Below are 22471 nucleotides of genomic sequence, written 5' to 3'. Positions count from 1 at the left end.
GCTATTAATTTCCGTTGTCCTCGTCTCCCTTATCCATCATCTCCCTGTCCATCATCTCCTTGTTCATTGCCTCCCTGCTCATCATCTTCTGTCCTCCATCTCCCTGTCCTCCACATCCCTGCAGCTCATCTCCTGGTCCACCTTTTCCCTGCTCATCATCTCCTGTCCCCCATCCCCTCCTGCTGCACCACCTTCCAGCCCTTCACCTCCTGCCCATCCCTTGTTGGGACGGCAGCGCCCAGATCCCGAAGGACCCATCGGAGCCCCCCGGCTGCCCCCCGACCCCTTTGGGAGCCTTTTCCCCCACGCTGCCCGGGGGCGGCGGTGGCGGGGCGGGACCGGGGGCGGCCCCGGGCACCGTGCCCCCGGAGCGGCGGCGGGAGCGGCGGAGCGGAGATGCCCTACCTGCTCATTAGCACCCAAATCCGTCTGGTGAGTCCCGGCGGGACCCCCGGGGACGGGGAATTCCCGGGGGCGGACAGGGACCTACCGGGGGAGCGGTGCTGGCCCTGCTGCTGCCGCTGCTGGAGGGTCGGGGGTGACCCCCAGCACGGCCAGGCTGTGCCCCAGCGGTCGTGGCCGGTGTGGGGTGTCCGGCACAACTCCGTGAGAGCCCCCGGTGCCCCCGCCCCGGCTCTGCTGTCCCCAAACCCTCCTGTCCCAAACAGCGACTGGCTCGGGAAACTTGCGGCGGGATCCCGCGAACGCCAAAGGGACGGCTCCACTTGTCCTCGCAGTTGGTTTTCCCTCGTCCCCAAAGAGCCATTCCAGGGTGGAAAAGACGGCCAAGGGAGCGTGCATGGCTGGAGCTGACAGGAGCCGGGCAGTGGTTGGGATCTCTGGCTGGGATCACCGTCCGGGGGCACTGGTGGGATTGCTGGCTGTCACTGTCAGATAAAGCCACAAAACAAACGCTACTCCCTGGCACTGGCAGCAGCCACATCCTGCAGCACTCTGGAGGAACCCACAGCTGTGTGTTCATCTGGGCTTTCCCTTCTCCCGACAATCATCCCTCCCGATCTGCCGGTGTGGTTTGGGGCAGGAAGCAGGGACAGTGGAAACAGCAAATGAGCAAAGGGAGGGAGTTGTGATGGACACTGTTACTGCTGCCACTGGAGATGTCCCAAAGGAAGCAGCAGGGGGTGGGGAATGGGGATGTGGGGATGCTGCAGCACCAAAGCATCTGCTGGCAGTGGCATTTGGGATCGTGCAAGATGACTGAGTGATGTTGGATGAGGAAGGAGCACATGGATTATGGCACTGGAGGGAACAGCCTGGAGCAGCTGGGGTCAGTCTGCCCTCCAGAGACTTCGGAAACTCTGCTCTTCACCAAAAGGGCAAAGCAAACATTTCCAGTGTCAAACTTGGCATCGAGCTGAGGCTGGAAACTTCCCATCTTGCCCTTGCACGGGTGAGCAGCTGCGCCGTCCAGGCAGTGGCCGGGACTGAGCCGCTCCCAGGACGGGCTGATGGCAATTCCCTTCCTTAAGGGCTCTCACTGGAGCTGTGCTGGGATCAGGGGGGTGGCCGTGTCACCACGTGTCACTCACCGCTCTGTGCCTGTCCCACAGGAGGCTGGACCCACCATGGTGGGCGACGAGCACTCAGATCCGCACCTGATGAGTATCCTGGGGGCCACAAAGAGGAGCACGCTGGGGAACAACTTGTAAGTCCTCCTCTCCTTATTTTCCCAAGAAATGCAGAGCTTTTTCACTCCTGGAATTCCCCACAGCACCTTCCAGCTATACAGTTAATCCCGGGACTCGCATGTGTCCTGTTAATGAGGAAGTGCTGCCTGGTACTTCACTTGGCTCTTTATTTTCCCTTGCTCCGACCCTGTTTTAGCACCTGACCCCCTTTCCCTGTCTCGGTGCCATCCCTGCCTTGCTCTGCTTGTGGCCTTTCTGGGTGCTGAGACACCTGGAATGCTCACCCATTTCTGTCCCTCCTGTCCCTCCCAGCTGCAGTCTGTCTGTCCATCCCATCCTGCTCTCCAGTGCAGCTCAAGGTTTCACCTGAGCCAGCCCTTGCCAACAGCTCCCAAATTGTTTCCATGGGCAGCTGATCCCTGGGTTTGGAGCTGTTTCCCATTGTGTCACCCCTGACTCCAACCCCTCCACTGGCATGTTCCCAAGCTGTGGAGATTTGACACTTCTCCATGTCCCCACCTCTGCCCATGCCGAGTTTGACCCCAGCCTTTGGCCAAGTGCCACTCAGAGTTGTGACCAGCATCTTCCTCATGGCTTGACCCACGTTTTTTTTTCTTTTTTCTTCACTTGATGTACCACTTCTTGGTTTCCCCTGGGGGAAAAAACCCAAAAAATCCTCAAAAAACCAAACCAACCAAACAAAAAAACCCAAACAAACAAACAAAAACATATAAAAAAAAAAGAAACCACCAAAAAAAAAAAAAATCCCACAATGGCAAAGCAAAACAAACCCCCAAATGCAAAAGAACTTGACAGAGAGGAGCAGCTCAATTCCTGCTGTGTCCAATGTGCCATGGTGTGGAGTAGGAAAAGGAGGAGAAGGATAAGGCCTGAAGGATTGAAAAAGAAGGTGCATCTCATCCCAAATGTTCCCAAGCTTCAATCCATGGAGCTGGAAAAACCTTCCTACTCAGCACCAGCCTGGCCAACACCAAGGGCTGGATCCTTGGCTGCTGCAGCATTAAAAAGCTGAGTAGGGTGGGAAATTTTAATAGTAAGGAGGATAAAATATAAGTATTGAGCCCCCCCACCCCAATCCCAGCTGAATTCCTGAGGGGTTTGCTGGGCTGATCCAGCTCCATGCTGTGATTCCCAAGCCCGTGGGTGGGCAGAGATTGGCAGCACCGCCAGCTGCCACCCGCCATGCAGAGCCAGGAGTTGTGCAATGGGATGGGAGACAGAGCTGGGGAGGAACACAACAGGCTCCAAGAAACTGGATCCTGAGAGATTTCGGCAAGGATCCCTGGGATTCAGGTGGAAAAGGAAGGCAAAGACAGATAATTGCCTCTGTGGTGACTACCCCAGCAGCTGGGGGAGCCACAGCACTGTAAGGAACAGAAGCACCACGTTCTGCTTGTTTTGGGGAAGGGATACAAGCTTCCTATGGGATCTCCCTGGTGGATTCACCACCTCTCTCCCCTCCCTGTGGCCTGGAGCATTTTGAGCACCTCTTGCCCCACCTGCTCCTTGGCATGGCCTGTCACAGCTGGGAACTCTGCTGTGTCCCCGCGGCACATCCCTGCGGCACAGCACGTCCTCCCCGTGTGTGCCTGAGCAACAGGCAGTGGGGAAAGTCCCCTGGCTGGAATGTGGCTGCTGGCACCCCCGAGAGCACAGCCACGTGCCAGTGGGGCGAGCCTGGCTGCCTCCTCCAGAATCCCAACCAGGGCTGGGAGCTCCAGGATCTGCACTGTGGCCGAGCAGCATTTTCCATCCTAATTCCTTCATGAGCAGAGCGTGGCTATAGATGCTGCAAACCCACTTCCTGTAGCACCTTGGGCCCCAAAACTTTAGCCATGACTTGTAGGGAGCCTGAAAGGAAGAGCCTGAGCACTGCAGACCTGCTGGGAAACTAGGATGTAGAGGTGAAACTGAAATCCCTGTAACGAGGGAGCGCACGGATCCTGTTACGCAGCTCTGCACAGACACATGGCCCCTCATTAAGTCTCAGAAGGTGTGGGAAGCAGGGATGTGGTCCCTGCCCTCTCACTCGGGGTCAGAGCCCTTGGGGCAGCCAGGTGGGGCAAGGGCTGGGATGGGGTTTACCTGGAAGAAAAGGCTTTGCAGATATCCCAGCCCCTCCGTCCTGACTGGATGCACATGCAGACGGCAACATATCTGATACCCACAGTGTGCAATCTTCACTTCCCTCAACACACAGCTGGGATAAAGCCCTGGGAACTCTTCCCTCCTTTTAACTCAGCTACTCCATTTCTTAGGTTCCTACAAATCCCTGTCTGCTATTTCCTCTGAATAATGCAAATAATATTTACCAGCTCCCACTATGAATCTGAAGGGTATGTGGCAACCCTTCTGGAGAAAGAAGAGACTTCAAAGACACTTATAATAATGCACATTATCTTTACACCACATCTATAATTACAGCCAAGTACAGTCTGTCTTGAGAAACTGGAAAATCTCTCACATCTCGGGTTATTTCGTGCTTTAAAGCACTCCCAGCTCCAGTACGGCTCCAAAATCCAAGCAGGAGCAGCTTTGGAAAGACTTTTGGAGATCTTTTTTTATCATTATTAGTAGGAAAAGCAGGAGAGGCTTTGTTCAGGTGCCCAAACAGGATCCCCAGTGATCCTGCAGCCTATCATTATCTGCTTATCCAGCACTGCAAGTCAGCTACAGCTGAGCTGCTCTGGGCCTTATTCCAAAAGTTGTGCCAAAGGAGAGGCTGGCACATCCAGTGCCAAAGGTCCCACTGGCCAACTCAGCTCACCCTGAGTCCCCACCCAATTCAGCCCAGCCTGTGCCTGGTCCCTTCACTGGGAAGCAGTGTAACAGCCCATAAACTTCTGGGATTGAGGGATAGGAATGTGGGACAGCTTCTGCTCCAAGCATAGAGCCAGCACAAACCAACGGGGAATCAGAGCTGGACAAGGATCAAAGATCCCAGTATCAGCTCCCAGGCACTGCTGGAACATTGGAGCCTGGGCTCCACCTCGCCTACTGGCTTTCCAAAGGTTTCCCACCTGGCTGAAACCAGCACCTTGCTGCAATCCCCAAATTCCAACAGTCTCTCAAACCCACCCATCTCACGGACATGCTCTGACATAGGTAGAACGTTGTGTTTTCATTCCTTAGAAACACCTGAATCATTCCTCTCCTCATCCATGAATTCCTGGGTGTTAAAAATGTGCTCACTGTGTTTACTTGTGAACCCTCAGCTGCAGCGTCAGCCCAGTTACCGAGCAGCATGTGGCTCTGGACACCAGCCCCACTGAGCCACATTCCCATTCGACCTGATTCTTCCCTCCTGGACAGGATTCCCGTGGTTTGGCACCTTGGGCTGTGCCTTCCCCTGGGGTTAACCAAGGCCCTGTGTCACACACACGCCTGTGCCAGGTGTGGCCGCTGGTCTTACAGGGATCAGGAGCGAGGCAGGCTCACTTCCACCAGGAAATTCCCACCTCTTCCTCTCCCAGCTCACCTTATTCCCATCTTTCCTGGATGCAGCTGTGAGTACTACGTGAACGACGCTCCGCGCGTGGTCCTGGACAAGCTGGAGAGCCTTGGCTACCGCGTGGTCAGCATGACCGGTGTGGGCCAGACCCTGGTCTGGTGCCTCCACAGGGAATAGCCAGGGAGAATCCTGCATTCCGCCCAGACAACATCCTGCTGGAGGTCATCTTATAGGACTGGCAGCGAATTTTTCATCCCTTAATTCCTTCCCATCCCAGACTCCAGGCACTCGGGCAGGGGGAGGAATGGTACAGAGGCAGAGCTGGACCCAGTGGAATTTTGCCATCCCTGTTTCATTTCCCAAGAGCAGGGGGAGGAAGGTATGCCCAGAATCAGGCAGAGGGAACAGATGGCTCCAGCTCTGCCTTCAGCAGGATGGCAGTCTGGCAAATTCCAGCTTTTTACATTTTAATCATGTATTCAGCATGCCCTGGAGGACGCTCAGTAACAGCCCTGTTTGCCTCCTCCTCGGGCTGCCCCAGAGAGCTCTGTGCCTTCTCCTGGGTCAGGGGTTAGGGAGGGACACCAAGCATGGACACCATCCCATCTCATCCCTGAAAACCTAAGGGGGAACCACTAAACCTACTCCCAGTGCCCCAAGAATCCCTTCCCTTGGCAGCAAGGCCCATTTCCATCTCAGCAGCACCACCAAACTTCCAGATCCCAGACTGCCATCCAAGCCTAACATGGGATTCCCAAAATAACACAGAAAGGTTGTGTGACTATTCCAGGTGCTAATCCAAACACTGCTGGAACATCTGGAATTGTGCATGGATCCTGCTGTGGGGGTAGCACCAATAAAACATCGCTCAAAGAGACCAATGTCCTTCTGTGGGTTGTTTAAAACTGCTGCCAGATCCCTCTGGATGCATCTGGATCCCAAACTGAGCTTTCAGGAATTAAAAGCTCCAAGGTTTGGTTGTTCTCATGGCACCTCTCACATCCTGTCCCATGGGACAGGGCAGTTGCTCTGCACACACACACGGTAACACCTGTACTTTGTGAACACCAAGCAGCCATTACTTCCCCAAACCTGGAAAGGGATCAGGGCTGCAGTCCCTGGGAGATTCTATTCCCACAACACCTTTAAAAAGAAAGGAGGTTTATTGACTTAAATTAAGAAACAGCTCTGGGGGGGACGGAGGGGTGGGGAGAATCCATACTCTCATGCTAAGTGTGAGACTTTTCCTCCTCATCTTCCCGCTGGAGCTGCTCGATGAGCTGCTGCCTCTCGGCTGCCTGGCGCATCCTCATCATCACCAGGCTCTCGTAGTCCCGTTCCGACACCACTGACGCCTAGGAAGGAGCAGGAAACACACACAACCCATCAGGGACAGCACAGACTCCCAGACCTTCCCCAAATCCCCCTCACAACACCAGCATTCCAGGCAGGAAGCGGTTTGATCCCACAGAAATTGGGTGCGGTGGGTGAAAGCTTCCTGGCTACAGGAAATAACCAGGAATTGTTATTAAAATGATTATTACAAATAACCAGCAATAAGTGTGGTTGATGAGAAAAGTGAGACAGACACAGAGACAGCATTCCATGAGGCTGGATGGGACATAGTTTTGTATGACAAGATCACCCTGCACCAACAATGTTGGTGCCCAAAGTCCAGCGTACACTTCACCAGTTATAAAGGTTAATGCCATAAAAAATCAAACCTTTGTGTGGATTAGTCATGAAACTTCCAACTGTCTGATGGTGGTGAAGCACTGGCACAGGCTGCCCAGAGAAGCTGTGGCTGCCCCATCCCTGGAAGTGTCCAAGGCCAGGTTGGATGGGGCTTAGAATAACCTGGGATAGTGGAAGGTGTCCCTTCCCTGAGGTGGAACTGGATGGGCTTTAAGGTCCCTTCCCACCCAAGCTATTCCATGAGTCTAACAGCTGCAATCAATGACCTTAGAGGCCTTTTCCAACACAAACAACTCCGTGATTCTAAGCAACAGCAGAAAGAAAAACACCGGCGATATTCCCAAGCCTGACACAGGAATGGAACAGTTTTCCAAAGCTCCCAGAGCCTTTCTGCTGCGTGTGGCAGCAACTGTCACGTCAAGGCAGTTGATTGCAGACTCTGCCTAATGAACGTGGGCAGCAGATGACAGCTGCTCCGGTGCTTTGGCGCTGCTTCCAAAGCCATTCCACACTAGTAGGTGGCCGTGCTATTTTGGATGTATGAAAGCACTGCAAGGCTTGGAAACATCCAGCTCGTTCCTTGACAGTTCAGGTGGAAATAAGAGTGTCTTGACAGAAGGTGAATGGAAAAAATCCCCCTTCATATGCATTTTTCTAGGAAGCGGGTTAAGTGGTGATCACAGAGAATCACGGAATCCCAGAATGGGTTGGGTGGGAAGGGATCTTAAACATCATCTGGATCCACGTGCCATGGGCAGGTACACTTTCCACTAACCCAGACTGCTCCAACCTGGTTCTGAACATTTCCAGGGATGGGGCAGCCACAGCTTCTCCAGATATTGAAGGATTTCTTAGGAAGCAGAAGGGATACAAAGGCAATAGAACACCTAAGTAAGATTCTGCATGGAAATATGGGCGAGTGCAATTCCTTATCCCGTGCCAGCAAAGTGGTTCCTCCGGCTGCTGCGAGGACACAATGAAAGCCCACAACAGATAAAGAACATCAAGAGGGAAATTAAGAGTCTAATTGGTGTCTTAGGAGCCACCTGAGCGAAATAACCTTTGGGTACTGGCAGCAGCAGTGTCTGAGAAAGCACTGATGGTATCAGCCCTCAGCCGGAATCCTTCCAAGTCCCATCCACCAACCACGGGAATTTGCTGGGCTGGATGGAAGAGGTTGCATGAGACTCATGCAGATGAATCACCCACACAAACCTGAAGCCCCACCTCACACTGGGATTGAAATTTAAAACAGCCAGGAGATTATTTGCAGGCTGGTTTGGGAGCTCTGCTGACACGAGAAGCCCTCGGAGTGGCGGGAGGGAGAACAGCCTGACCCAGGTGGGCTCCCAGCACGTGCTCCTGGGTGCCTGAGCGTGGGCAGAGGCCCTGCCACTCCACACACCTACTTCCTGCAATCCTGGCAATTACCAATCGAGTAAAACCCAGTTTCTGACGTGGCTGACTCAGCAAGGGCTTGGCTCAAAACAAACACATCCACGCAGGGAGCCGCAGCCCGGGAAGCAGCGACGGGTGGCACATGAAGGGACAGCAGCGACAGCGCTGGGGAGCTTTGGCATTCTGGGTCCAACCTGGCTGAATTCCTGGACTCCTGGCCGAGCTCTCCCTGGAGAGCTTCTTCAACCTGGTGAGCGTGGCAGGCCCAGTTCTCCGAGTGCTCCAGCAGCTTCTCCTCTCCACTCCTGGATTCCGGGCTGATCCAACAGGGTGTAAGTCTCCTCTGCACTCCGTTCTCCCAACGCTGTCTCCCGTGTTGCTGCTTTTTACATCCCCCTTCTCCTGTATTCCCTGGGTTCCTTCGGTGGGACTGAGTCACCGTCTCGTTCCCAGCCACCCACGGCGCTTTTCCGGCGGTGCCCCTCCGCAGAAGGTGCCCGGTTACCATGGCACCCGAGTGCCCTTCTGTTCTAGATGCCAGATTAGATCTGTTCTCATGGTGACTGTGCCTCTGCTGTTCCCCACCAGCCCGGAGCCGCAGCACACGTTTGACGAGCTCCCTCACGCACTGCCGTTCCTCTCCACTCCAGGGGGAAACTCCTTGAGATCCAAGACGAGCCAAGAGCTCCTTGCCACGGCGTGGACTTTGCATTTCCTGCACTACCAGCCTCTCTGTTTTCCTTGCAGCTCCGGGAACGGGGCAGGAAGAGGTTGTTCCTGTTGCGTGGCTCTCTGCTGATCCCTCGGCTCCCGCCTGTGAGGAGTCAGCATTCCTGCTCCTCGCTGCCTTTCCTCAGCATGGATACTTGGCGCAGGGGGTCCATCAAGTCCACCACCTTCTTCCGACGCTTCTCCCTCAGGAGGCACAAAAAGCTGGGCAACCAAGTCATCATCCTGAACCAGAACAGCCACACTCTGGACACAGATGGCCAGAAGAGGGAATGCTTGAGGGATCTGAAGGACAAGTCTGAGTACCTGTCCTGTCAGAGCGAGCAGAACCTGGCCAAGGCACAAGCCCCTCCCAAGCCTCCCCGGCTGTACCTGGACAGTTCCAGCTGCCCCAACATCATCGATCGCACAGATTCCCACTCTGACCTCTCCTTTTCCGACGCTGCTCCGTACCACAAAGCCACTCCAACGCACAAGGACCAGGCTACAGACCATGGCACTTCAGAGGCAGGTCTCCCAAACAGCACCACTCTTCCCGACCTGGCTGACCCCTTCCTGTCCTTCAAAGTGGATCTGGGGCTATCACTCCTCGAGGATGTGCTGCAGACCCTCAGGAAACAGAACCCGAGGGATTACGCCATTTGAAGGTATTCACTGTCCATCACATCCCAGTTACTCACTGCTGCTGCCAGTTCCTCCAATTCCAGCGGGAGGAAGGATACTGGAGCATACCTGTTGTGTGTGGCCTGTTTTGTTGTCCTCACCTCGCCCACCACAGACCATCCCTGTCCTTGCCAAGGATTCCTCTGGAGCAGAGCTCATGGGCTCCGTGTTCAGGTGAGAGCACAGTCTTCTGTCTCATGGGCAACTTTCCACTCTCCACCCCGGGAATTTCCCACTCCGGACTGCACATCCCCTCCTCAGGGAAGACTGGCATTTTTTGGGACTTATTTTGGGGATGTGACACTGTGGGACAGAGACACACAGGGATTTGTCATGGATCATTTGTGGAGCAGCAGGCAGCCTGCAAGGAGGCAGCAGCATTGCACCCCAAAGCCAAAGCTTTGAGGGCTGAGAGACAGGAACTGGGGCTTCTCCTCCCACCACGTTTGGATGTGAAAGCTCAAAGCTGTTCCTCCGTTTTTTCTCTTCCTCCTTGTGGGTTTCTTTTCCCTCAACTCCAGTGCAGGTGGCATTCCCAGCCTGGAAGCAGGTAAGCATCCAAGTAGGCTCCTGATACAGCACCAGCAGTGGATTTATCCTCCTGGTAGGAGAAGAGATGTCTCTGACACTGCTGCCTCACGCATGCACTGAGCTCCCAGCTGTACAGACATAGAAGAATAAATGTATCTGTGACTGAAAGTCTCTGGTTGCCTCATTTCCTTGGGAAAAAGCCACAGAAATCCCAGGCACTGGGAGCACAGGGTATCTGGAGTGGCCCAGGTCCATCCTCCCTGGAACTGCAGGGTTTTATGATGGGCAGGGGGGAAACCTCTGAGGGAAGGACAGAGCTGCTGGGACTTGATTTTCCCCTGAGGAGAGATCACACAACTTGGGGCAAGACAGGAACACTTCCCCACCCTGGGCTGGACAGTGGGAAAGGCTCTGCCAGGCTAAGAACATTTTGGGCAGCACCAGGACAAACAGTTAAAAGAAATCATTTCTTACCTTTTTGACTATTAGGGCTCTTCTAAAAAAATAACAATAATAAAACCTCCATACCCCCAGATAACCAGGAGCTTTGGAAGTGGCCACAGCAAAGTGCAGGGACATTCTAGGGAAGGCACAGCTGCCTCTTAGCCAGTGAAATTCACCTCCCAAAGTCAGATAATAGGAAATAAACCCTCTGAAATCTCCGAAGGAGCTTAGAACAGGTACAAGAACACCAGGCAGGAGGCTTTTCTCAGGGCTGAATGGCTGAGGAGCACTGGCAGGGAGATTCCACTGCAGGAGCAGGGAAAATCTTCCCAAAAAATGAGCATTGCATGCTGTTGGAGTGGCAAAACAAGCTCTCTGCAGCCACTGTGTGCTTTGAACCATCACACAGCCACTGCTCTCAGTAGCCTGGAGTAACACTGGCCAAGCCACAACTTTTGAATTCCAAGAGGAACTGGAGCCTGCTTGGCTCCAGCAGCTCTCCAGGAACTGCTGGACAACGTGCACCTGTTGCTGTAGGAGACAACAAGGCTGTGGAAGACAAGCAGCCTCCTCACAGCACATCTTCTACCTGGGAGCTGCTTCCAAACCCTGTGGCTGGGGTTTGGCTGTCCTTTACCTGTGGATTTTGGCACTCAGGTTCTGGCTGGCTCTCCAAGGCCAGATAGCCAGGGAATACCTGGCTGCCTGTCCCAGACCGGGAGCAGAGGATGAGTAGTGAGTGCGTTGCCATGAGAATGCTGCAGGTTTGGGCTGTTTCCTGAAGCAGAGCAGCAAAGGAGCTGCTTTTGCACAGAGTGGGAACAAAACGGGGGTGGATTCAGACAAAAACAGAGGGGGGAAAGCGAATAGGAAGCAAGGGCAGCTTGAATCAGAATGAGATAAGTGCAGCCTGGAAGCAAAATCGTGGAGTCTGGTGGCTGGGAAGCCAGGCTGGGTGTGAAGGGAAGAGGCAGAGGGAACAGGGATCTGGGAGCTCACTTTGCACAGTCTTGAACTGGAGAGAACAAGCTAAGACAGCTGGAAGCAGATCAGCCAAGAGAAGCTGTAAACACATTACAGGTTTTAGAAGCATCCTAGTGGATGCAGCAGGAGGATGTGGGGAGGGTCTGGAGTAGGAACAAGGGAAAACAGGAAGGAGAGCAGTTGGAGATGCAAGGCTCCAGTGCAATCCCAGAAAGTGCAGATTCTTACAGCCAAAAGCAGCAGAAAGGACAGCAAAGCACCGGCTGTGCAACTCCTGGGAAGGATGCAGGTCCCTGGCAGCAGCTCCTGAGCATTCCCAGAGCCAGGTGGGATTGAGGAGGCTGTGCTGGGCAGGGGTGAGTCACCAGCACCGTGTGCTGCTTTCCTGCTCTCTCTGCCGCCTCACCACACTAATCCTGCACCGCAGGCAGACGCTGCACTTCCACACTAACAAGCTCTGGGCATGGAAACAGGCCAAGACAAACTCAGGGATCTGAACCCACAGAGGCTGGAATCCACTACCAAGCTTCAACTGCACCAGCAACCCCCCTGGGTAGGGATGAGCCAGTTCCCACTCTCTGCTAGTGAAAAATTCTCAAATAATGTGCTTTGGATTCTGCTTTTTGCCCCAGTTTCCTTCCTCACACTCTGGTGAATCTCCTGTGGCTGTAGGACTCTCCCTGGTCCTACACAGACAGGATAACAATCAGGCGTTCTGATGCATAATTACAAATTATATAAATAAAATGAATAATATTTATCTTAATAAAACACCAAGAGAGTGAATGCACTGAACAACCTCACAAGCTTAAAATATTTAGGGAATGAACATACAAAAGAGTATTTAGTTTGAGATTTGTCCCTCCTGCAGACCCTAAGAATAGAGGTTTGCTTCCAGCACTGAAACCTCCTCCTGGGAATGCAGTGAGTAACCAAGACTCTCTAAAGGAACCTTTCAGCAGCTCTCACTCAGAGGATTCCAACAGTCAAGAATGGCACCATTCCAACATCAGAATGGCACCAGAGACTTTAGGCTGAACAAGGAACATCCTTGTTCTTCACTTGGGAGAAAGGGAATGTGTGAAGATCCAGTCATCCAAATAGCTCCAGTTCCCAGTGTGCTGCTGCCCAGGCAAGTGGTGATGTAAAAAGCCACTGATCCAGCACAGAAAGGGCTGCTGGGAAAGTCAGGCCTGGCCCCAGGAGCTTCTATCTGACCACAACCACCAAGCACACTGAGATTTACAGCACCAAATTTCCATCCCACAGCCCATTCTCCTTACCTGTGAGGTCCTGGAATGGCTGGTGCTGTCAGGGAGGACGGTGCTGGGGCGGCTCTGGGGCTCGCCCTCCAGCCAGGAAATCTTCAGGGGGTTATTTAGCAGGCCCACTTCATTCTTCACAGCCATCTCCTGGCAGGGAAAACATCCTTCCATCACCACCTGAATTTCAGACCCTGCTCCCTCACAAGTCACTAAGAATCATGTTCCCATCTCAGAATGACCTCAAGGCCAAGTAAGGCACAAATAAGACCCATCCCTGGAAGTATCCAAGGCCAGGCTGGACAGGGCTTGGAGCAACCTGGGATAGTGGATGGTGTCCCTGCCCATGGCTGGGGGCAGGGCCTTTTAAGGTCCCTTCAAACCCAAACCATTTTATGATTCCATTCTGTAAGTTTTTAAGGATCTTTCCAACCTAAACCATTTGCTGACCCTCAGATTTCATAGCTGCCCTACATGAGAAGCACCTTTATGGTCCATTTCCCAGTCAGTACTTTTGATATACAGGTTGCACACAGTTCTGGGGGTTTTTATTATTTGGGAATGAGTGAAAGAAAAGCCAACAAGGAAACTCTTGAACAGCCCAAGGTGATGGAACTACTAAAATTTAGGGTAACTGATGACTTCTGCTCCCACAGCCACATGAATTATTATAACTCAGTGAGTCAAGACATTTTGGCAAATGCTTGATATCACCTCCAAAACACAAAAGCCCAAGTCCAAGGCATTCCATCTTCAGAGAGAGCTGAGGGAGCGCTCAGTGCCTGGTTTTTAAGGCAGTGCCTCTTCCCTCAACCTGTTCCATGCACAACCTGTTTATGTGCCTGATCTCTGGGTTTGTGCCTCCAGCTGTGCCACTCCCTCCGTGCCTCTGTGCCTTTAGACTCTCATTACCCTTCTCCACTGCCTTAATGACAGGGCAGTGGTGTCCTGGCTGTCACCTGTCCTGTGCCACCCCCAGCACACCCAGCAGGGACTCTGCACACTCACAGCTGCCTTCACCGTGGCAAATTCCACCACTGCACTCCCAGTCTTCCTGCTGGAGATCAACAAATTGAGCACATCACCATACTGTGGAAAGAAAGAAAGGAAGGAAAGTTAATTACAGAGCCAGGAGAGATGTCAAATTCATTTATCAAATGAACACAAAGACAAAACATGTGTTTTCACAGACTTAAGGCTTGAGCTGTCACCATTTCTGTCCTGCTTCCACTGATCCCACCATTTCTGTCCCTCCAGGAAATAATCTGGGCAGGCATGGAGCTACACACTTGGCTCCCAGCAAGACCCGGCGCAAGAGGGCTGCTGAGCTTAGAGGGAAAATAAAGATGCCAGGCTGGGATTGATCAGATCAAAGGCTTGTCTGTGCCTGTCTCTGCACTTCCCACAGCAGGGATGTGGAGTGCTTGAAGTGAAGGACGAGTGCACCACAACCACAGAGCCAGACTAAGTGGGCAGGAAGCATCCAGTGGGAAGAGTCTGCAGTCGCTCTGTTTCACCAAGAGTCCCTGCTGGGAGCCAGGCAGAGCTGTTAGCTGGGAAACAGCTCCCAGCTCAGGGATCAAAGGATCCAACCTGGTTCAAAGGTTAGATTTGATGATTTAAGAGATCTTTTCCAACCTTAATGACTCCACGATCATGCTGATGAGCTCTGAAAACTGCATGAGAAAGCTGAACAGGGAAAGAAATGAGCCACTCCAGTTTAGAGCTTACAAGGGCATGAAGTGACAGGACACAGGGAACAGCTTCAAACCAGCTCTTTAGATCAGATTACCTGTTTAGATTAGATATTAGATAAAATCCTTCCCTGTGTGGGTGCTGAGGCCCTGGCACAGGTTGCCCAGAGGAGCTGTGGCTGCCCCATCCCTGGAAATGTCCAAGACCAGGTTGGATAGGGCTTGGAGCAACTTGGTCTAGTGAAAGATGTCCCTGCCTGTGGCAAGGGATGGAACTGAATCATTTTTAAGGTCCCTTTCAAGCCAAACCATTCCATGGTTCTGTGATACGCAGCTTCCCAGAATTCACTGTTCTTACAACACTGAGAGCAGGGAAGACCCAGTAATAAATAGGGAAGAGTGTCAGACAGGACCTTTTGCAGGATCTGCAGCAGCACATCTTTGGAGTATCCCCCTCCTGTCTCATCTTCCTTCCTGCATTTCCACCTGAGCTGGGAAACAAACACCAGGAGTTAATTTTTCCTGTTTGGAAGCGCTGTCTGCTCAAGCAGCTCCCACCCAGTGCACATTCACCACGTCTGCTATTTCCAGCCACACTCCCAGGCCTGCCAAGACAGTGATCTCAGCATGGGAGTGAGTACAGGGAACAAACTGTTTAGGGAACAGGGAGAAACGCTGCTCATTCGAATAAAAAAAGATCGCACTTGAAAGGATGCTAATGGCTCTGACAGGGTAATTAGCAGATGTTTCCCTGAGCTTAAAGCACAGACAACTCAATCCCAGGCTCAGAAATCTGGAGCAGCCAAAGAAAAGGTGAGAGAGAAAGGAATTCTAACAGCAAGGACAGGGGCTGTTCACCTGATGATGCACATTCCATGGAGGAATTTCATCTTCAGTATAAAAAAGGATGTGCCAGCTCAGCAGGGTTGGAATGTCCCTTCTGTTTTCCACCATGCTCTATCACAGTTTTCACCAAAACACAGCTTTTTAAGGATGTCTTACCTTGAGCTTAGGAGTTATTTTGCCTTCTGCTCCATTTCTTTCCTGCTTGCCTAAAGAGATAAAAAGCAAAAAAAAAAAAAAAAAAAGATGGAAAGGACATGGGTGAAAATTCTTCAGCATTTTGCACAATTTCTTTTTTCCCTGAGAACATACATATGATGAAACACTTTGGGATTTCCACTGGACCATTCCAGTCCCAAAAATCTCGTGCAACAGGAATTGCAGCACACACTGAAGACTCCATGGCAGCATTTTTCCCTTCTAGGAAGCCCAGACTTGCTGTGATCAAGGTTAGGAACAGGTCAGCAAAAATACAAGCAGGAGACATGTTCTGAGGCATTTTCCCCAGCAAGAAGGTTGTGCTGGGACAACTGGAAAAATTAAGTGTGGACAGCTGCCAAAGAGCCCAATGCCACCTGCAGGTGAGGGCTCCAGGCTCCCCTGTGCTCACCTCGGCTGTGCTGCTCCCTTTCCAGGCGGATCTGCTCCCTGACGAGCCTCTGCTGCTCCTCCAGCTGCCGGGAGCCCTCCTCACGCAGGCGGATTATCTAGGGCACAGGGAACACAGCATGGACACCTGAGGCACAGAGCCAGGGCTGGAATGTCACCTGGATGCTTCCAAGGACAGCCTGGGTCTCACACTCATCTCCTGGGACACCCCTCCTGCCTGTTCCCCTGGGAGAGCTCCAAAAGGAGCAGCCTGGTCTGGTAGAAGGGGTCCCTGAGCATGGCAGGGGCTGGAACTGGATGGGCTTTAAGGTCCCTTCCAACTCAACCATTCCAGGATTCTCTGATTCACAGAGCCTTTTAACCCCAAAGGTTGAAGGACTGCTCTCCAGAGATTTTTTGCATCTCATCCCATGGATTTCCTCATGAATGGAAATACTGCCAGTAATTCTTCTCAAAAACAGCAGACAGAACTAAGAATTTATCCTTACTTCTTCTTCTAATGATCTCGTTATCCTGATCTCCTCCTCTTCATTCTCCTGGGACTGGGCTTCTCGTTCTCTGGCTTCAAGATCTGCAGAGAAAGAAACAAAATTAAAGCAATCCAAAGAGAATTTGAATTTTCCCTGCTGACCAGAGGAAGATGGATAGATCACAAACTTTGCTACAGCTACACCAATATCCTGATAGCTCTGCTGCATCTCCCTCTGGTCCTATACACCAAAGAAGTCTTAACAGTCCTCAACCCCCTAATTCAAACAGCTGGACCTAATTCCCTCCTTCCCAAAGCAGGACCACCCCAGCTATGGCTGTGGGAAGAGATTCCAGGTGGCTCCTGCACAGCAGTGGGCACAAAGAAACCAGAGCCATCCCTGTATGGACTGATCCCTGGGGGATTCCTGTGGAAGGAGAAATGCAAACAGCCAGCTAAGGGAGACTTCAGGAGAATGTGAAGCTTTGTTTTTTCTTACCAAGCTTTACTTTCTTCCTCTTCTCATCGAGTTTCTGTGTCCTTGCTGCAGCCTCCTTCTTCGCCCTCCTCACCCTGTCATAGGCTGCCTGCCAAGGAACCAGCACAACAGTGGGAAACTACAGAAACCAGGAGAGAAACTGGAAAACAGGGAATACAACAACATCAGGGATTGAAACCCTGTCAGCAGGGGTGAAGCATCTTGGATGCTGCTTCTTGGATTACAAGCTTTGCCAGTCCCTGAAAAGAGGAGTAAATGTTTTTAGCTCTTATCACCTGGAATCAACACTTTTCCCTCTCCTGAGCTAATCTGGAGAGAGCTCCTTGCTCATTTTTTGGTTTGTTTTTATTCTTTCCAGGGACATTTCCAGGTTCTTTCAGGCTTTGGGCAGTGGGTTCTCAGCCACTTCTTCACAACTCCAGAAGGATCCAAGCTCTCCTGTGTTCCATAGACAGCAAAGCTTGGAGCCTCAGGAACTGCATCCAGGTATTACTCAATTGTTAGCCCCTGATTTGATGGGAATGGCAGATGCACTGCTGCCATGGAAATTTGGTGTTCCTGAATCAGGGACGGTTACCACTGGTGTTATTAAATGGGACACGCCCCAGTCCAGGAAGTTACTAAAGGCAGAATCTTGGGGCAGAGCTGCTCCCAGCAGCAAATCCCAAACATTTCTCCAGGCTTTTACCTGGCAGCTGAGATATGATCTCATGGAGAACCAGGGGGAATAACAGCTGAAATTTGTATTCACAAAGTCTCTGCTGGAGCAGAGAGCAGGACAGGCAGAAATACAGTTCCCAGCAACACTAAAAAATCCCACCCTTCCCAAGGGAGCATCCTTACCCTGGCTGCTGCATCTGTGAGCACGGCCAAGGCCTGGGACAGCTGGTGGAAGATTTCCGCTGGGAACGAGAAGAAATAAGGGCAAGATGAGGGAAACCAGGTTAGGGACCTGGGGAAGAACCAGGAAAAAAAATCCTGCAGAAAGGTCTTCCAAGGAAGAAAAATCACCTCTCCAAGAGATTTGTAAGCCAACCTCTAGCCAGGCCCACCTCAACTCAAAGGTGTTACACAAACTTGAGAGTAAATAAAGAAACAAAAAACTGGGATTGTTTCATTTTAAGAGAAATCTTGGAACACACAGACTTATTTTTTCTTACTGATTCTTTGTATTTTGGATTTATTTTGGGTTCTATCTCCTTCATGCCACTTTTAGCTGGAGCTCACAATTTCCTTCTCCATCTCAGTCCTTCTCCTTCAACAAGAAGTCCTCCTTATGTTGTACTGGAAGTTGTTGAATGACAGCCATATAGTGTTTAAAAGTTTTTCCTCTTGTCCCATTACAAGCATTGGCAAATTGTACTTATTTTTTATAAAGATGAATTGTCAGTCTTGACACACAAAATACAGAGTAACTGATAATTCTACAGCCTCCATCCACAGCAATCACTCGCTGCAGGCAGCTGAAATTCCTCTTTGCCCTGCCCACAGATAATGGGATTTATGGAGTGCTGGTGAAGTTTGAACTGTGAGAGACACAGATCAAAGCAGTGTCCAAACAGGCAAAGGTTGGGAAGGTTTGGAGAGGTGCGGTTTTAATTCCAGCACTTACTTAATGCCAGAATTTCTAAACCCAGCAAGGATTGTTCAGCATTAAGAAGCAGAGTTAACACCAACAGGAGCAACTCCCAGCTCTGTGTGTATTCCCAGGGACACACACCCAGCCATTCCCTAAGGACTTAGGGAAGCAGAGCCACCTCCAGGAGCCTGGAGTGCTGAAAACTCCAGCAGAAAGAGCTGCCCCATCTCACCTGCCCGGGGGTTGTCCGGGTTCTTGTCCGGGTGACAGGTCAGGGCCTTCTGCCGGAACGCTGTCTTCACCTGCAGGGGCCACACTGGGAGTTACTGGGGGGAAACTGGTTTGTCTCTGCCAAAAAAAGCAACTTGGAAAACCAAGATCATCCCTGTGTTTGAGGGTAACCCACTGGGCCTAGGACACGGCCGTGTCTGGAAGGAGTTGGAGCTTTTAAAAGTTGTTTTTACTTCCCAGGTGTCTTGTGTTGCAGCAGTTAAACCTCAGGTGAAAAAAGGGAGAGGGGAAAAAAGGGAGAGAAGAGAAAAAAGAAGAGAGGGTGAAAAAGGAGGAGAGGAAAAACATATGGAGAAAGGAAACCAAAGAGGGGAAAGGAAAAAGGTGGGGAGGGGGAATAGGGGGAGATGATAAAAAAATGGGGGAAGGGAAAAAAAAACCAGAAAGAGAATCAAAAAGAGGGAAAGGGAACCAAAAAAAGGGGAAAGGGGGAAAGAGGGAAAGGAAAACAAACGGAGAAAGGAAGAGAAGCAGAAAAGAAAAAGAGGTAAAGAGAAAAAAAAATGGGGAAATGGAGAAAAAATTGGAACGGAAAAAAAAAAGGGGAGGGGGAGGAAGGAAAAAAGGAAGCCCCTCTATCCCACTCCTAACTAACTCCCTGCTAAAACAAGTGGAAAAAATTGTGTCCCGGCCCCACCTGGTGGACAAAGCTCCCGGGATTGGGAATGTGCAGGAAAAGCCCTGCAGATGACCCCACCTCCTGCAAAAGAGTCCAGCTGAGGGAGCGGCGTCTCCTCCCGGGCTCCATCCTCCAACTTCCCATTTCAGCACAGAATTCCATCCCAGTGTCCCATCTAACCCTGCTCTCTGGCAGCGGGAAGCCATTCCCTTTTAATCCTGTTATTCCAGGCCCTTGTCCAGAGCCCCTCTGCAGCTCTCTCGGAACTTCCTTCCTGTGTTTAGCACTGACTAACCAATTAATTCAATTAAGAACCGCAAATATGAAATTCCAACCGCACAAAATCAACTACACGACTTTCGGGGCACTCGGACAAACCTCTAACAACCGGATTTTTGGATCAACACGGGAATTTCCTTTCTGGAAGCACATAAACAAAGCGAGAACAACAGCGTTCCAGACCAACTCCACAGCTCTCTCCAAGCCATCTCCTCCTCCAAAGGCGGGCCTCGCCCCGCAGGATTGAGAACGCACAGGGGTGAATTGGGGGAATGACGCCAATTCCAGTAAAACCGGGATATGACAAGGCCAACCCCAGTAAAAACGGGCTTTTTCCATTTAACAGCCCCGGTCCCGCAGCAGCGCTTGGAGCAGCCCCTCAGCTCAGCAGTGGAGAGCAGCACGAGCCGCGCCGGGAACATGCCGCTCCCGAGAACACCGGGACAGGGAGGGAGGGGGGAGAAGGAGCCGAACCACCCGCACCCCTCACCTCTTTCTCGGACGCCTTCTCGCCGACCCCCAGCAGCCCGTAGAGGTCCCGCTCCAGCAGCTCCTTATCCACCGCCATCTTCGCGCTTCCCGGTTCCGCTCCTGGCGCCGCGGTCGCTGGGAAATGTAGTTCTCACACGCCGCCGCGCCACGCGCCGCCCGGGAAGGTTGGACTACAAGCACCCTGATGCACCGCGCGGCCCCAGAGGCAGCGACCGTCAGGGTGCGCAGCGCCTTGCTGGGCATGCTGGGTGTTGTAGTTCTTTAGTGGCGGCTGAGAGCGGGGAGAAACTAGATGAAAACTACAAGTCCCGTGGGGCCGTGCGCGGGCACTGAGCCCTTAGGGAAAACACCACGTGGATCCCGCTGTGTCCCGAGGTCATTCCGTGGTTCCACAGACACATCCACATCCACATCTGCGCACTAAATCCCTCCAGGGATGGCACTCCACCACCTCCTCGGGAGGCTTGTGGCAGTGGGGGGTGGTACGAGCCCAGCTACAGTCTGTTCCCAAAAACATACTTGTTTTTGTTGTCCCGAAAGAACATCTATCTCAGCCCAAGGCACAGCTTCTTGGGAAACTCTGGTCTTCTTACTGATCTATGATACCTCCCTTTCCCCCCACTGCTCTAATAAAAGAGCACTGTAGAAGAAAGCCTATGCAATTAGTCCCTCACACAGGATACTGAATTTTTCAGCCCTGACTCCTTTATTCTGGCAGGATTTGTGTCCTCATGGCTGAAGGTTACTTACCTGTATCAACAATAGCAACAAAGCTGAGATCAACCTGAGATCATGAAGAAAACTGGATAGCCATGATTCCAGCAAAATGAATTGTTTCAGAGATGTGATCTTAGCTAGTAGTGCAATAAAATGAAAGATTCCTGGTCTGTCTCCATGGAGCCTCACCCAAGCAGAGGCTCTGCTCTCAGGGTGCAGACTAAAGTCATCGTCAGTGTTGTTTCTGTTCCACTGCCACCTCCTTCTTCTTGATGAGAATCCTGGAATGGTTTGTGCTCAAAGGGACCTTAAAGCTCATCCACCCCCTGCCGTGGCCAGGGACACCTTCCACTATCCCAGGTTGCTCTAAGCCCCATCCAACCTGGCCTGGTATCCTTCAGGGATGGGACAACCATAGCCTCTCTGGGCACCCTGTGCCAGGGCCTCACCACCTGCACAGGGAAGGATTTCTTCCCCGTATTCCACCTAGATCTCCCCTTTTCCGTTTTGGAGCCATTCCCCTTGTCCTAACCCTGCAGTTCCTGATGAATTGTAGCCCTGGGCATGTCGAGGCCACCTGTGGTCATCGTGGTGCCACCTCAGGGACCTCCTGTGGCCTCCCCCTGAGTATCCTCTCTGGATTCCCCCCTGTGACACCTTCTTGCCCTGAAAGAAAACAAAATTTACCCGCTGACACCTGTCCCAAAACCTGAGTACAGCACCTCAGCCCTTGGGGGCTGTCCCACACCTCAACAATGGCCCTTTGTGACACCACCCTCAGCGATGTCACAGCAGCCACAGGACATGGGCCATGTCACAAAAGCAGGATGTGTACACAGAGCCACAATTCCACGGTGAGGCCCGTGGGATGCAAACACCGCTATTCCAGCCCCACCACAGCCCTGCTGATGAGGTGTGGGGCAGCCCCGGAGGGACAAGATGTGGGGTTTGGGGGAGAGGTAACTGCAAACAGACTTTGTGCATCTTTCAGGGCGAGATGTCATCGAGGGAGAACACTCCAGAGCCGGACACTCCAGAGCCAGGCACTTCTGCTGCCAACACCAGCCAGGCTGCCCTGGCCGCGCCACAGGAAAGCAACCAGGAGAATCCTGGGTGCCCAGAGTGCCAGCACATCAGCACCGTGTGCTCCAGCTCGTGCCAGCACTGCTTTTGCCAGCTGTGCACGTGGGACTGGAGCCTGGGCGAGGCCGTGTGCCCGCGCTGCCAGCGGCCCACACGCCACCCCTACCCCCAGCACGTGGCCCTGTACCACGAGGTGCAGGACCGGGTGTACAACAGCAAGCAGAGATGGCACAGCCACTATGCACAGCAGCCATGGGGCCTTTACGGACACTTCGGACTAGGCAGGCCCTGGCAGAGGAGGAGAAGGAGATCCATGAGGTGGCCCCGCAATGGCCGCTGGCAGTCTCGAGGCAGCGACTCCTCAAGGAGGGGGTGGTGGCAGCAGCAGAGGAGGGCTTGGGAGGAAGCACTTGAAGAGGGACGAACTCCAAGGTTTGAATGGGCCCTCCCGGCCTCCTCACAGGGAAATC

The 22471-nt window shown here is 52.4% G+C and overlaps 3 protein-coding genes across 7 annotated transcripts; 2 read left to right on the top strand and 1 right to left on the bottom strand.

Annotated features, from left to right (window-relative positions):
• Positions 1 to 237: 237 nt before the first annotated feature.
• GCHFR (GTP cyclohydrolase I feedback regulator) lies at positions 238 to 5998 on the top strand. The gene is made up of 3 exons (XM_058829836.1): positions 238 to 432; positions 1572 to 1666; positions 5175 to 5998. Exons 1-3 carry the CDS (start codon positions 397 to 399, stop codon positions 5296 to 5298), a joined length of 255 nt encoding a protein of 84 aa, XP_058685819.1. The 5' UTR covers positions 238 to 396; the 3' UTR covers positions 5299 to 5998.
• Positions 5999 to 6265: 267 nt separating this feature from the next.
• DNAJC17 (DnaJ heat shock protein family (Hsp40) member C17) lies at positions 6266 to 20339 on the bottom strand. 5 transcript variants are annotated; one of them, XR_009276624.1, is made up of 13 exons: positions 20200 to 20339; positions 18753 to 18822; positions 17785 to 17843; positions 16942 to 17029; positions 16462 to 16544; positions 15975 to 16071; positions 15524 to 15573; positions 14935 to 15012; positions 13836 to 13916; positions 12849 to 12977; positions 9676 to 10207; positions 9370 to 9543; positions 6266 to 6476 (listed from the first exon to the last, which is right to left on the bottom strand). XR_009276624.1 is itself a non-coding variant. In XM_058829833.1 (11 exons), exons 1-11 carry the CDS (start codon positions 20275 to 20277, stop codon positions 6351 to 6353), a joined length of 939 nt encoding a protein of 312 aa, XP_058685816.1. In that variant the 5' UTR covers positions 20278 to 20339; the 3' UTR covers positions 6266 to 6350. The 5 variants fall into 5 exon arrangements, 2 of the variants coding, with proteins under 2 accessions (XP_058685816.1, XP_058685817.1); XR_009276625.1 differs by having other exon boundaries at positions 9708 to 10207; XR_009276623.1 differs by lacking the exon at positions 9370 to 9543.
• On the top strand, positions 6469 to 9588 carry C1H15orf62 (chromosome 1 C15orf62 homolog). The gene is made up of 2 exons (XM_058829835.1): positions 6469 to 8464; positions 8962 to 9588. The coding sequence occupies exon 2, from the start codon at positions 9073 to 9075 to the stop codon at positions 9586 to 9588; it is 516 nt and encodes a 171-aa protein (XP_058685818.1). The 5' UTR covers positions 6469 to 8464; positions 8962 to 9072.
• Positions 20340 to 22471: the final 2132 nt, after the last annotated feature.

The sequence above is a fragment of the Poecile atricapillus genome, chromosome 1 (genome assembly GCF_030490865.1).
Source record: "Poecile atricapillus isolate bPoeAtr1 chromosome 1, bPoeAtr1.hap1, whole genome shotgun sequence".
NCBI classification, from domain to species: Eukaryota; Metazoa; Chordata; class Aves; order Passeriformes; family Paridae; genus Poecile; species Poecile atricapillus.
The sequence above is the reverse complement of the archived record's forward strand: the minus strand, read 5'-3'. Positions and strand labels throughout refer to the sequence as shown.